At 46.4% G+C, this 13,779-nt stretch overlaps 1 protein-coding gene across 2 annotated transcripts in view; it reads left to right on the top strand.

Annotated features, from left to right (window-relative positions):
* Positions 1–13,362, top strand: part of LOC142489884 (retinol dehydrogenase 16-like) — a 57,958-nt gene extending 44,596 nt beyond the window's left edge. For both annotated transcript variants that reach the window (XM_075591439.1, XM_075591440.1), the window contains one exon: positions 11,494–13,362. In XM_075591439.1, coding sequence (XP_075447554.1) covers positions 11,494–11,708 — 215 coding nt within the window. In that variant the 3' untranslated portion in view covers positions 11,709–13,362. The remainder of the gene's footprint in view (positions 1–11,493) is intronic.
* Positions 13,363–13,779: the final 417 nt, after the last annotated feature.

Genomic DNA, 13,779 nt, shown 5'->3' with positions numbered 1-13,779 from the left:
CTAAACCATCTCCTAAACGCTGGCTGTAATGGCCTACTGTTGATCGCTTCCACGCTAGCGGGGACCTGTTTCTTAATAAGAGGGATTTTATGCTTCTCAGCAAAGGCCTGATTGAGGAAATTGCTGCCCGATCTGGAGTCCACCAGTCAACTCCACAGAAAGAAGAAGCCTTGTAGGTAGGCCTAAAGGAGAAAGGCAAATAGTTCCCAGTGTGACTCTCCTGGATCTCACTGGGAAATAGCATTTCCCGATTTGTTGGGACATCGGAGAGCCTGATGTCCGGCAAGGCCACAGTACATGCAGAGTGTGGCAGTAGGCTTAGCTGGACTTCATTAATAAAGGTGGAGCCCGGCTGTCTGCCCCTGAAACCGTATGGCAAGGGCTGAGACTGTCAGCTCTTGGGTCTAATATTCTGTGTTACCTGTAATTTTGTTCCCCATTTATACTGGCCCCCATAGGGGTATAAGCTAGGAAATGTGTATGTGGGGTTAACTGTGTAAGCCCAGTGGGCTAGTTAATGCATTCTCTGTGTATTCCCTTTGCCTCATGGGCCGGCAGCTGCCTGTGCAAGCTTCTAAGTGGATTGCCTTGTATGGGTGGCCTCTTATGAGAAATAGCTGCAGGGCAGAGACTTCTGGCACATGAGGGAAAAGGGGGGATAGCTTAACCTGTATTGCCTGCCAGCAAGGTATTAGAGCGGGTGTCTTAGAGAAAGTTTTAGAACCCCCCACATTATAGGTGCAAATGGTGGAGTGCCAGTTCTTGTGTCTAAATGTTGGTTTTCTGTGTTTTAAAACTACCATGCATTTTGTGTTTGTGCTATGAGTGGGACTGCATACAGGACAAAAGGCAGCCACTGGTAATTAGCATTTCAAAGCAAAAGGCCCAAGTAATTGGATTCCCTTTGTGCATATGGGCAAGGGGAGGTTTACAGGATATCTGCCTTTGTTTCCTCCAGACATTTTGGAGCCTTAACAGCAGGGGGTCTGGGACTAGTTAAAAACGGCCCTGTATGTCAAAACTCAGAAGCATGTTTTCCATTGGCAAGTTTTGAATTTATCCCTCCTATCAGTGAATGCGTAGTTTTAATCTCTGTTGTAATTGGCTATTAGACTCCTCAATGATTTAGATAGGAATCCAGCCTATATAAGAGCGTGCAGTAAAAAGCAGCTCTCTCTCTCTCTTTTTTCTGTTGGAGATTGTAAGAGAAGCAGCTGCTGGCAGGCCTCTCAAAGGTACTTCTGTGAAAGAGCTATTCACACAGGGAAACATGGGGAGGCCTAGCCAGCAGGCTGGATTTCGGTACAGGAGCCCATAACCAGGGTCCTACCAAGGTACGTCTTCACGGAAGCAGGCGTCTTGCAACTAGGAAAGGGTAGATCGCATCCCCCCAGACCCCAGTAAGTGTGTATATTCCCTGTTTTTTGTATTTCTGTGTGTTTCCAAGGTCTTATCCAAATAAACCACAATTTATTTTACTGCCTGTTTTGCCTTGTGACTGATCCCTTAAATATAAAGGTGTATTTGGCCTGATCTACCGTGACACAGAGTCCCGTAGTTCTCATGCAGAGTTTCTCGCTGGAGGAAAGCTTACTGCCTCCCAGTTGCATCGGTTCCTCAGGTCCCGGAAAATCCTCTAGAATGGAAGCCACTGAGTAAGTTGGAAAGGGACGGCTACCTCCTCAGCTTTGGGCTCTCAAGTCTCCATTCCTTCAAACACTGATCCATGCGGATGAAAAGAGCGATGAGATCCTCCAACTTGCCTGGCCGTTCGAGCGCAGACAGTTTGTTTTTAAGACATTTGCAGAAGCCCTGCCACGCAGTGAGCGCCTCGTTATTCCACCCGGTCTCGGCGGCGAGTGTCCGGAACTCGATCGCATAGCGGACCACCGATCGAGAGCCCTGTGAGATGTGCAGAAGAGAAAAGGGGCGGACACTTTGAGCCCTGGTGTTGTTGAATACCCGCCGGAGTTCCTGTGTGAATAAAGCCAAATCATTACTAAGATCTGGTTTGTTCTCCCAGATAGGTGAGTCCCAAGCCAAAGAAATGTATGCCACATGGGAGTCCTGAGATATGAAGTGGGAGGATGATAACTTGAATTGAATGGAGCACTGGTTGAGGAAACCCAGACAGCTGAGCGGATCCCAACCATAGTGATTATGCGTAAGGAGTCTTGGTTCCGATTAAGTGTGCACGGTGACTGGTACCGGTGCTAAAGCAATGGAGGGGGCAAAGGCTGCTGACGCGGGTGGTATCTGAGCCGGTGTAAACTGTTCAAAGGCCTGGAACTTATCCATGCATTTTTCGTTCTGGTCCAGGTACAGTTCCAGTTTTTGAAATAAGCTGGCGTGTAGGAACAGAACTCGATCCACCTCAGTGGGATCCTTGTTTCCGGGGCTGAGCATACTGTAACTGATGCTTACCACAAACCGGACAGGACCGCGGGGCCGAAGTGGGGATTAGAAAACACCAACCTGGAGACGCGAGGTCGCGTCCGGTGTGCAAGTTCGTACTAGAGGGTAGCGGGGTCAGGATAGGAGAATGTAGGATCGTAGTAGACAAGCCGAGGTCGAGGGTTGGAGAGGTATGGATTGTAGAGGTCACTGGCCGGGTCGTGGGTAGGCGAGAGTAGAATGGACGAGAGGCAGCCAGGGTCAAGGATAGCAGACAGCAACAAGAAAAACTGTAAACAAGGCAAGGCAGGATGAGACTAGGCAGGGTGCTTGCGACCAGCAACCGTCACAAAGTTGATACTCAGCCAACTTTCTGGTAGAAGGGCCGAGCCTAAATAGGAGGGCCGGCGAATCAGATGCCTGATTGGTTATAGGTTCTCTCCTGCTTGTAGCCACAATCTGGCGAGTGGAGGTTGGTGACGACAGAGTCTGCCCTGGATCCTTACAGAAATAGGTCATATCATTCTCTGCATCACTAATTTCCCATATGGCGGAAGAGACAGGCTCAATGGTCCTGAGGTCTATTGTGTGTTTGTCACAGTGTCACTTTGCCGTGTTGGGAAAACTGGAGTACTGTAACGCTCGGCCTGCCCACAAGCCAGACGAGACCCCGGGACTGAGGTGGAAAGGAGTAATACCACACACCTAGCAGTAAAGGGGGCATGGCCGGAGTGTGGAAGTAGCGTAGATGGTCCGGGTAAACAAAAATAGAAATGATACCGTACTTGACAGCTCCAGCGAAGAAGGGTAAAGTTCGAAAGCCAATGGTCGTGGATTGGAGAGAGCAGCGTAGTTGAGTGTCCGTAAGCCTGGGTCGTGGAGTGGAGAGAGCAGCGTAGTCGATTGTCCGTGAGCAGTGTCCAGGGGTTGTAGAAATCTGCAGCGTAGAAAGTCCAAAGCGAAGTCCAAAGAGTTCCAGAGAGTAGCGTAGTAGAGTCCAAAGCAAAAGGTCAAATCCAGGGAGGTCAGCAGAATTTCCAAGGACAGGAACAGACACTGTAAGACAAGAGAGGCCAGGCAACAGCAGACAGCACCAAGGTACAGAAGCTATGCAGAGCAAAGAGGAAATGGTGAAGGGGAACTAAATAGGGGGCTGGGACCAATCAGGGGAAGGGGAGTGACAGAGGAGCGGCCCGAAGAAGGACCTGATAGGAGAGCAGAGAGTGAGAGTTTGGGACCAATCAGAGTGAGGGGAGGGACAGCGGAGCGGCCCGAGTAAGACCCAGATAGGAGAGAATTACCAGAGGCTTTGGGAGTGGTCTGAGCAAGGGGAGGAGCAGAGAGGCGGACAAGGGAAGGAACAGAAAGGGAAAGAGGACCTGGGAGGTGTAGCTGATGGGGCAGGGGCGTGCAAGGTACATGCGCCGCGTCAGAGGAGGCGGAGAGTGGGAGAGACATACCGGAGGATTTGGGAGTAGTCTGAGCAAAGGGAGGAGCAGAGGGATGGACAGGGGAAGGGTCAGGTGGAGAAGATGGATCTGGGAGGAGGAGCTGACGGGGCAGGGGCAGAGACACGCAAGTTGCGTGCGCCGCGTCAGAGGGGGCGGAGTCTGATGTCCGGCGCCAACTAATGGATGTGAGGGGGCAGTTGCCGGGGAGCCCGGACGGCCTGTAATAAAGGTAAGGAGGCTCTGGAAGTGGGTATACCCGCAGCGCGGATCCTTACTGTACCCCCCCCCCCTCGAGGGTCGGACTCCGGACGAACCAACCAAGGTTTGAGGGGAAATTTTTGATGAAAACGTTTAAGTAGCGATGGAGCATGAACATCTGCATGTGAAACCCAAGAACGATCCTGAGGTCCGTATCCCTTCCAGTGGACCAAAAATTGAAGTTTGCCCCTGGAGATGCGAGAGTCAATGATAGACTGGATTTCAAACTCCTGTTGTCCAGGTACAATGGGGGGAGGAGGCCAAAGAGAGGGATGAGCGAATCGTTTGTCTTGGATAAATGGTTTCAAGAGAGAAACATGGAAGACGGGTGAAATCTTCATAGAAGGAGGCAGTCGAAGTTGATAGGCCACAGGATTAATTTGTCTCAGTATAGAGAAAGGTAACACAAAGAAAAGTGCTTAGGCGCTACGTGCAATAAAATAAAATACTAACAATAATAACACAATGTGTACAGGGCAGCCAGGAACACTAGCAGAACAACACCAGAGAGAACACAAAGAACATATACAGACCAGCGCCCAAAAAGAGTCCAAAGTCCCTAATAGAGTCCAAACAGATGGAAGGGAAGATAATCCAAATGCTCCAATCACTGTAAAATCTCCAATCCGGGGGTCCGTAACATAGGGACAGAAACAAAGAAAAATAATAGTGTGAAATAATTGGTCTACCCGGTGGGTGGGTGAGGTGCTTATGAATTTTAGGGATAAAATAAAAAAGTGGAGTGCGTGGAAAAGCAATTCTCAAGAAGTCAAATTCGTCCGCAGTAATGGCTAGTTCGGTGAGCCCTTTATTTAGAAGAGCCAACATATCCTGCTTGAACTGACTCAAGAGATCACTAGATAAAGTAAGGTGTTGCCACAACAAGGACCCGACTGGTCTTTGCTGTCAAGCAATGGAAATTGCTGCTACCAATTGGAGGGGGGGTGATAAACTCAACCAGATTAGCAGACGTGAAGCTTTCTGGATTTATGAGTTTAAAACCCTCTCTCCAAATGGATTAAATCTAGACTTTGATCTAGGGGTCTTTCTTATCAAATAATATAGGGTCTCTTAATATAGTGTATAGTGTTGGACTTTTTAATCACATTATATTCCCCTGGTTTCCTTTTTTCTGTATGATTGTTATTATCATTTTTATGTTTAATTGTAGGAATGATTATAACTATGAGTTTGTTATTTTAATATAATTAATTATTTTATTATTTATAGATTATTATATTAGGATTATTTTTATTATTGCATTAATATTTTGTTACTGCTATCTATGCAGTCTTTGATGTGAATTCATCTTCATTTTTAATATGTTTGTAGGTCTGTATGTGTGTATTTGGTAGTCTTAGTCAGTGTTGTATTGTCTAGAGCTGAAGTTTTAAGCTTAATTGGTATTAGATATTTCTATCCAATCAGTGATAAGTGAAGTGTATATAATGGGAACTTCACCTTCACTGAACCATCCCCCGAGGAAGTGACGTCAGTCACGAAACGCGTAGGGTCAAAGGTCACGGTGCCTTGGAGTTACACTGGTTGTGAGAAGTGTCAGTCAAGTGAAGCAGGAAGCAGCATCATTGAAGCTGCAGTGCTGGCAAGCAGGAGTGTGGAGTTCCCTTACTCGGCAGCCATCTTGGAGTGTGCTTTGAAGCTAGAAGGAAAGATACTATACAGGGAGCCCCTGAGGACCCCCACTGCTGCAGGCGTCTGCCCCACTTGGTTACACATGCTTGTTATTCCAGTCCTGCTGTAAGTAGGGTTTTGGGTTTTAACCCTTTCATGACCCGCTGCAACAGGCTCTGTTTTTTTATTAAATAGTTATTTTTCTTTCAGCTTCATTGTTTTATGTTTGTCTTCTGTTAAGTGTTTCATGTTGTTTGTCCCATTTTAACATTACGTATTACACTATTATTTTTCTTTGTTTCTGTCCCTATGTTACGGACCCCCGGATTGGAGATTTTACAGTGATTGGAGCATCTGGATTATCTTCCCTTCCATCTGTTTGGACTCTATTAGGGACTTTGGACTCTTTTTGGGCGCTGGTCAGTATAGAGAAAGGGCCCAGGAACCTGGGAGACAATTTAGGGGTTGGGGCCTTCAATTTGATATTTTTTGAAGAAAGCCAGACCTTCTCTCCAGGAATGAACTTATGGCCCTCCTGACGGAGCCTATCTGCTTGTTTTTCTGCCTTAGCATGGATTTTTGAAGAACTGCTTGAATCCTCTTCCATGACTCCTGTAAGGAAGATACACTCTCATCTGCTGCCGGAACTCCGGACCTGGAAGGACGCAAGGGAAGACGAGTAGGGTGAAATCCGTAGTTTACAAAAAACGGTGATTCTTGAGTAGACTCGTTTTTGAGAGAGTTGATAGCGAATTCTGCCCAAGGAAGTAACTCGGCCCAATTATCCAGGGAGTCTGAAGAAAAACAACGCAAATACTGTTCAAGGGACTGGTTCATACCTTCAGTCTGCCCATTCGTTTGGGGGTGGTAGCCTGAGGAAAAAAGAAGGGTATTGCCCAACCTCTGGGAAAATGCACGCCAGAATTTAGAAACAAATTGAGTACCCCAATCTGAGACAATAGACCACGGGACACCATGAATGCGGAAAATTTCCTTTACAAAAATGTTGGCCAAAGTACTGGAATTGGGTAGACCCTTGAGGGGGAAAAAATGAGCTTGCTTGGAGAATCTGTCGACAATTACAAGAATGGTAGTCATACCATTAGACGGGGGAAGATCCACAATGAAGTCCATAGAAATGTGACTCCAAGGACGGTCCAGAACCGGGAGAGGTTGTAGGAGACCGGAAGGTTTTTGACGGACAGACTTATTTTCTGCACAGACTGGGCACAAAGAGGTGAAGGCTCTGATGTCCTTTGACATGTTGGGCCACCAGAAGGTTCGATGAATCAAATCATTGGTCTTCCTAAACCCGGGATGGCCAGCAGATCTGGAGGAATGGTCCCATTCCAACATTTTGAGAAGAAAACGTGGAGCTGCGTAAAAACGTCCATCTGGGACTTCCAACCCTTCAGGGACCTGTGTTTGAGATTCCAGAATCTTATCTTAGATGTCAAAGGAAGCGGCAGAGATAAACAATTGGGGGGGAAGAATATTCTCCGGGATATCTTGCGACTTTTCCTCAGTGATAAACTGGCGGGACAATGCATTCGCCTTGATATTCTTTGTCCCAGGAATATAAGAGATGGTGAAGTTAAACCTTGAAAAGAATAGCACCCAACGAGCTTGACGAGGGCCAAGGCGACGAGCACCTTCAATGTAAGAAAGATTTTTGTGGTCTGTCAGGATCGAAATGGGTTCCTTTGTTCCTTCCAGGAGATGTCTCCACCTTGATGGCTAACAATTCCCTATTCCCCACTTCGTAATTTCTTTCTGCAGAAGAATTTGTTTTAGAAAAAAACCCACAGGGGTGTAATTTGTCTTCGGGGGTGGTCCTTTGAGAGAGAACCGCGCCAGCTCCTACGTCGGAAGCGTCAACTTCCAAAGTAAAGGGGAGGGTGGGGACGGGATGTCGCAAAATAGGAGCCGAGACAAAGGCTTTTTTAAGAGATTCAAAGGCCCAAGTGGCCGCCAAGGGCCATGAGGACAGATCGGCCCCTTTCTTGGTAAGGGCTGTAATGGGTGCCACCAAGGTAGAAAAGCCAGCAATAAATTTCATGTAATAGTTTGCGAAGCCGAGGAAGTGCTGGATCACTTTTAAGGAGTTAGGTTGAGGCCATTCAAGTATGGAATTGAGCTTCTCTGGATCCATGGTGAAGCCTTGATCCGTGACAATGTACCCCAGTAAGGTAGTGGAGGATTGGTGAAAGACACACTTCTCCATCTTGGCATAGAGCTTGTTGGCCCGTAGGCGAGAGAGCACCATCTTGGTATGACGAATGTGTTCTTCGAGGGTTTTTGAAAAAATAAGGATATCATCCAAGTAGATAATTACGCAAGAGTTCAATAGGTCACGAAAAACCTCATCCATAAAGTCTTGGAAGACTGCAGGGGCATTGCACAACTCGAACGGCATCACCAGGTACTCATAATGACCACTGCGTGTGTTGAACGCAGTCTTCCACTCGTCTCCACTGCGGATACGAATCAGGTTGTATGCTCCTCGTAGGTCAAGTTTGGAGAAAATGGTCGCTCCTTGCAGCATATTGAAGAATTCTGGAATAAGAGGCAAAGGGTAGCAATTTTTGATGGTAATTTTGATTAGGCCACGGAAATCGATGCACGGGCGAAGCGTCCCATCCTTTTTCTTTACAAAAAAGAATCCTGCTCCAGCGGGAGAACTAGATTTCCGAATGAAGCCCTTTAAAAGATTTTCAGAGATATACTCGGAAATGGCCTCAGTCTCAGGTAACGATAACGGATAAGACCTAGCTTTGGGAAATGGGGCACCCGGAATTAAGTCAATCGGGCAGTCAAAAGGGCGATGAGGGGGAAGCTCCTCGGATTTGGCCTTACTGAAGACATCCAGGAACTCCGAATAGACGTCCGGAAGGGTGACGTCCTGTGGGGACGAGGTCTCCAAGACGGCCAGTACTGCAGCGGGCGGAGCAGACACTTCTACTTGGGAGGATCTCCATAGAACAGGAACTTCAGCAGCCCAATTGATAATGGGAATGTGTAATTGCAGCCATGGTAGACCCAGGATGATGTGAACCGAAGAAGAGTGTATGACGTATGACATCAAAGGAAATAATTTCACAATGTCCATCATTCATGGAAAGTTCTAGGGGAAGTGTCTCCAAGGTAATAAAAGCTGGCTGCAGTGGTCGACCATCAATAGCCTCTAATCCAACCGGAAAGGTCTTCTCCCGGAGTGGAATGTTGTGCAGGGTAGCAAACGCCTGATTTATAAAATTCCCTCTGGAACCGGAATCAAGGAAGGACTGAGCAGGGGTCTGGATGTGGCGTGCTTTATGAGGACCGATAATAGAAGACGTTTAGGAAGACGCTGTGAGGGAGAAGGGGAAGCAGAGATGGTACCCAGTGAGATTCCCCCATACCTCACTGGGCGTTGGCATTTCCCGGCCTCAAAGGACAACGTGGCAGGATGTGCCCAGGAGAACCACAATAGAAGCACAGGCCCTCATTTTTCCGACGTAGTCGCTCCATAAAAGAAAGGTGATGAGTACCCAGTTGCATGGGTTCCGGAGCTTCCAATGCGGGCAGTAGAGGGAGAGGAGATCTGGAATTAGAAATCAAAGGAATAGGAGTACGAGGACGTTGACGTTCCGCCCGCCTCTCCAGAAGTCTTTGATCCACCCGAACACACAGAGCGATTAAGGCCTCTAGTGAGGATGGCCTCTCACGAGCCGCCAACTCGTGCTTTAAGGTTTCCGAAAGCCCCTGCCAGAAGGCGGCAGAGAGAGCCCCATCGTTCCAATCAGTCTCTGCTGCGATAGTCCGGAACTCCAGAGCGTAACGTGCCACTGATCTCCGACCCTGCGAAATATGGAACAAGAAGGACACCGCCATATCACTGCATCCTGGGGTGTCAAAGACTAAACGAAATTCTCTTTTGAAATTAGAAAAGTTGTAAGTGAGTCCAGGTTTCAACTCCCAGATTGGTGAAGACCAGGCCAGGGCATCCCCGGTGAGAAGGGAATACACATAAGCTACCTTAGTACGATCCGTGGGGAATCGAGAAGGTGACAGTTCGTATTGAATCTCACACTGGTTAAAGAAACCGCAGCATGGAAGCGGATCCCCTGCGTATTTACTGGGCGTAGGAATCCGCAACTCCGAGGACCCTGTTCCTTCACGGGATACTATGGAAGAGGAAGTGGGAACATTGCCCTGGGGAATCTGAAGAGAGAGGGTATTAACTTGCTGGTTAAGGGAAGAGACTTGGTTATCCAAAAAATTTAAGTGTTTGGAAATGGTGGTTAAGGTATCTTCCACCTCAGGGGGGTCTGGGTCTGTTTGGCTCTGCATAATGTAACGCTCGGCCTGCCCACAAGCCAGACGAGACCCCGGGACTGAGGTGGAAAGGAGTAATACCACACACCTAACAGTAAACAGGGGCACGGCCGGAGTGTGGAAGTAGCGTAGATGGTCCGGGTAAACAAAAATAGAAATGATACCGTACTTGACAGCTCGGCGAAAAAGGGTAAAGTTCGAAAGCCAATGGTCGTGGATTGGAGAGAGCAGCGTAGTTGAGTGTCCGTAAGCCTGGGTCGTGGAATGGAGAGAGCAACGTAGTCGATTGTCTGTGAGCCGTGTCCAGGGGTTGTAGAAATCTGCAGCATAGAATGTCCAAAGCGAAGTCCAAAGGGTTCCAGAGAGCAGCGTAGTAGAGTCCAAAGCAAAAGGTCAAATCCAGGGAGGTCAGCAGAATTTCCAAGGACAGGAACAGACACTGTAAGACAAGAGAGGCCAGGCAACAGCAGACAGCACCAAGGTACAGAAGCTATGCAGAGCAAAGAGGAAATGGTGAAGGGGAACTAAATAGGGGGCTGGGACCAATCAGGGGAAGGGGAGTGACAGAGGAGCGGCCCAAAGAAGGACCTGATAGGAGAGCGGAGTGTGAGAGTTTGGGACCAATCAGAGTGAGGGGAAGGATAGCGGAGCGGCCCGAGTAAGACCCAGATAGGAGAGAATTACCAGAGGCTTTGGGAGTGATCTGAGAAAGGGGAGGAGCGGAGGGACGGACAAGGGAAGAAACAGAAAGGGAAAGAGGACCTGGGAGGCATAGCTGATGGGGCAGGGGCGTGCAAGGTACATGCGCCGTGTCAGAGGCGGCAGAGAGTGGGAGAGACGTACTGGAGGATTTGGGAGTAGTCTGAGCAAAGGGAGGAGCAGAGGGACGGACAGGGGAAGGGTCAGGTGGAGAAGAGGGATCTGGGAGCGGAGCTGACGGGGCAGGGGCAGAGACACGCAAGGTGCGCGTCAGAGAGGGCGGTGTCTGACGCCCGGCGCCAACTAATGGCGGCCTGGGTCCGCGCGCCCGTAGGGGTGACGTGCGCGACCGGGATGTGCGGGGGCAGCCACCAGTGGCGAGGGACGCCGCCGGGGAGCCCGGATGGCCTGTAATAAAGGTAAGGAGGCGCTGGAAGCGGGTATCTACTGTTTTTCTTTCCTACTATTTAATGGGCAAGATAGACTCAGTGGTCTGTCGTATATAGGCCACGTTATCTATTGTCCACAATCTTACTCTTCTTTTCTCCAATTTGCTACATCATATTGCCATGGAATTAATTGACCTTGTTGGTCATAGGTCCTTCTGCCTCTGTCACTCTACAATGAGATGACCTACAGTGACAGACCCTCTGGTTGTTTTCCATTTTGTCCCTATGTATCACTCTGATAAAAGTTCCATGCTCTAATTGTTATAATGAATAATTGTGTTTTCTATGTGCAGATTGCAAGTTCATCGATGTCATAGCTTCTCGTGGCAGTTCCAAACTTACAGTTGTCACTGACTGCATGGAGCATGCCCTGACTGCAGTGCACCCCCAGACACGCTACTCTGCTGGCTTGTATGCCAAAATGTTCTACATTCCTCTGTCTTACCTTCCCACATGGGTGGCTGACTACATGCTTGCTTCATACCCCAAAATAGATCAGAGGGAATAAACAATGGTGAGAAAATAAACCCAAGAGCTTCAGGCCTTGCCAAGACATCTTTTAATGCTACCTTTTCTAACACAAACATATAGTGATTCCCAGACCACCAGCCACATCAGGATTTAGAGATAACCCATTAATTTGCAAACAGGAATGCACCTGTCTGTAGGGAATTCATTGGTGATTACAAATTCATCCAGGGTTTCATAGAAGATGTCAGAGGATAATTTGGGGAATTTCTGCATGTCATACCACAAGTCTTGGCAGGACTACATTGTCAAACCTAACTCAAGAACAAATTGTGTGAAATTGATTAAAAATACCTTGAGTATATTTACGAATTCGTGCCATCCTGCAGGGTTGCTCATTCCTTCATCAGCTTTTGACTGGAGTTATAAATCCACTTAACCGTATACTGTAATCGCAATATATTGTAATATACTGAACTTAGCCATGTAATTTTATAGTGATATTCAGCAATATAAAGAATGATATTAAGATGCTTATAGCCTTTAATCTCTATAAGAAATTTGGCTATTTGACCTTGCTTACCATATAATTATCAACAAAACATGAAAGGCTTTGCTTTATTATTTGTGTAATAATAATGAATTAACTCCCACTTGTTTCAAGGATGTGTAAAATCTCTTTTCCTCTATTGATTTATATACTATATTGCTTTTTAATTAAAACATATTTCTACATTAATAAAGATTTGAAACATATAATCTTATGATAAACAGAATCTGTTATGGTGAACATGTGGTGTCTCCTTCAAACATGAGAAAGTTTGGAGATGCAAAGTTTTGGGACAAAACTGCCTCCCTTATAGATCACTGTATCAGCACTATAACTATTACATTAATTACAAAGGTTTAAACTTGCAGGATTTAATAAAAAATGTCAAATTCAATATTGGATGATTTTGCCATTCTAAGATATGCTTTAAAATACTCCGCTGTATCTTGAGATTTTAGTATATATATATATATATATATATATATATATATATATATATATATATATATATATATTGACAGAAAATATAGACAGCGCCCTTCACACACTACACCTAAATTGCTGCAGCCCTGACAGATGTGGCAAGTAATTGCACCAGGCAGATATGCCCAATAAACAGTATTGTGAAAATAACTAAAAGTATTCTGGCAGGAAAAACTAAAAATGACTATTTAATAAAAACATAAAAGCAAAAAAAAAAGTGTGCATAACATATAAAAATAGAATAACAAATGAAAAAAAGCAATAAAAAAGATATATTGCCAATGATTGTGAGTAGAAATGACACCGAGTGTCACTGGGACTTAACTAAAAAATGCAAAAAATATAAAAATGGGTTCATAAGATAAGCAATGAAAAAAAAAATTCCCAATACACGAATATGAGCCCATAAATGCAGTGAATATTAAAAATACTTAAGTCCACATGTGTCCATGATGAGTTGATTTGCAAAAGTTCCAGGCTGCTTCTTCTTGGGCTCACCGAACTCCCACAGTACCTATTAGAGAAAAAGAGAAAAGAAGCGCCCGATCCTTGTATAAAATCGGATAAACAAAGTTTTTAATATCTCATGGACAAGACAAATGCACACTTACAATTTGTCTGATAAAATAAAGCATGTTATGGGACCTGCCCATGCACCAACTGAGGACTCCTCGGTCTCTTCTTTGTGTGTGAGTGTCAGAATTGGCTCCAAAATGGATGTTGCTGTCAGCTGCTGTCTCCAAGGGAGTAATCCTTTGTGTTTGTGAGCATTCAATCTCCACATGCGGCCGCCATTAGCCTTTCTTCTCACACTTGAAACCGGAAAAGAATCTTCAGGCAAGTCCTTGCCTCCTCACGCTGGTGCTGGGAGCTGCCCTGTCACCGTAAGTTCACTGCCAGATATCCCTACGCGTTTCTTCCGACTCTGCGGATTTCATCAGGGGATGTTTAATTTGCTGGTTATTATTGTTTATTTGTAAAGCGACGACATTCCGCAGCACGGTACAGTGAGGGTACAGAGTTACAGTATATTACATACACAGAATGACATACCAAGTAAGGACAAACAAGTGCAAAC

The sequence above is a fragment of the Ascaphus truei genome, chromosome 3 (genome assembly GCF_040206685.1).
Source record: "Ascaphus truei isolate aAscTru1 chromosome 3, aAscTru1.hap1, whole genome shotgun sequence".
NCBI lineage: Eukaryota > Metazoa > Chordata > Amphibia > Anura > Ascaphidae > Ascaphus > Ascaphus truei.
Note: the sequence above shows the minus strand (reverse complement) of the source record. Positions and strands in the feature narration are given on the sequence as shown.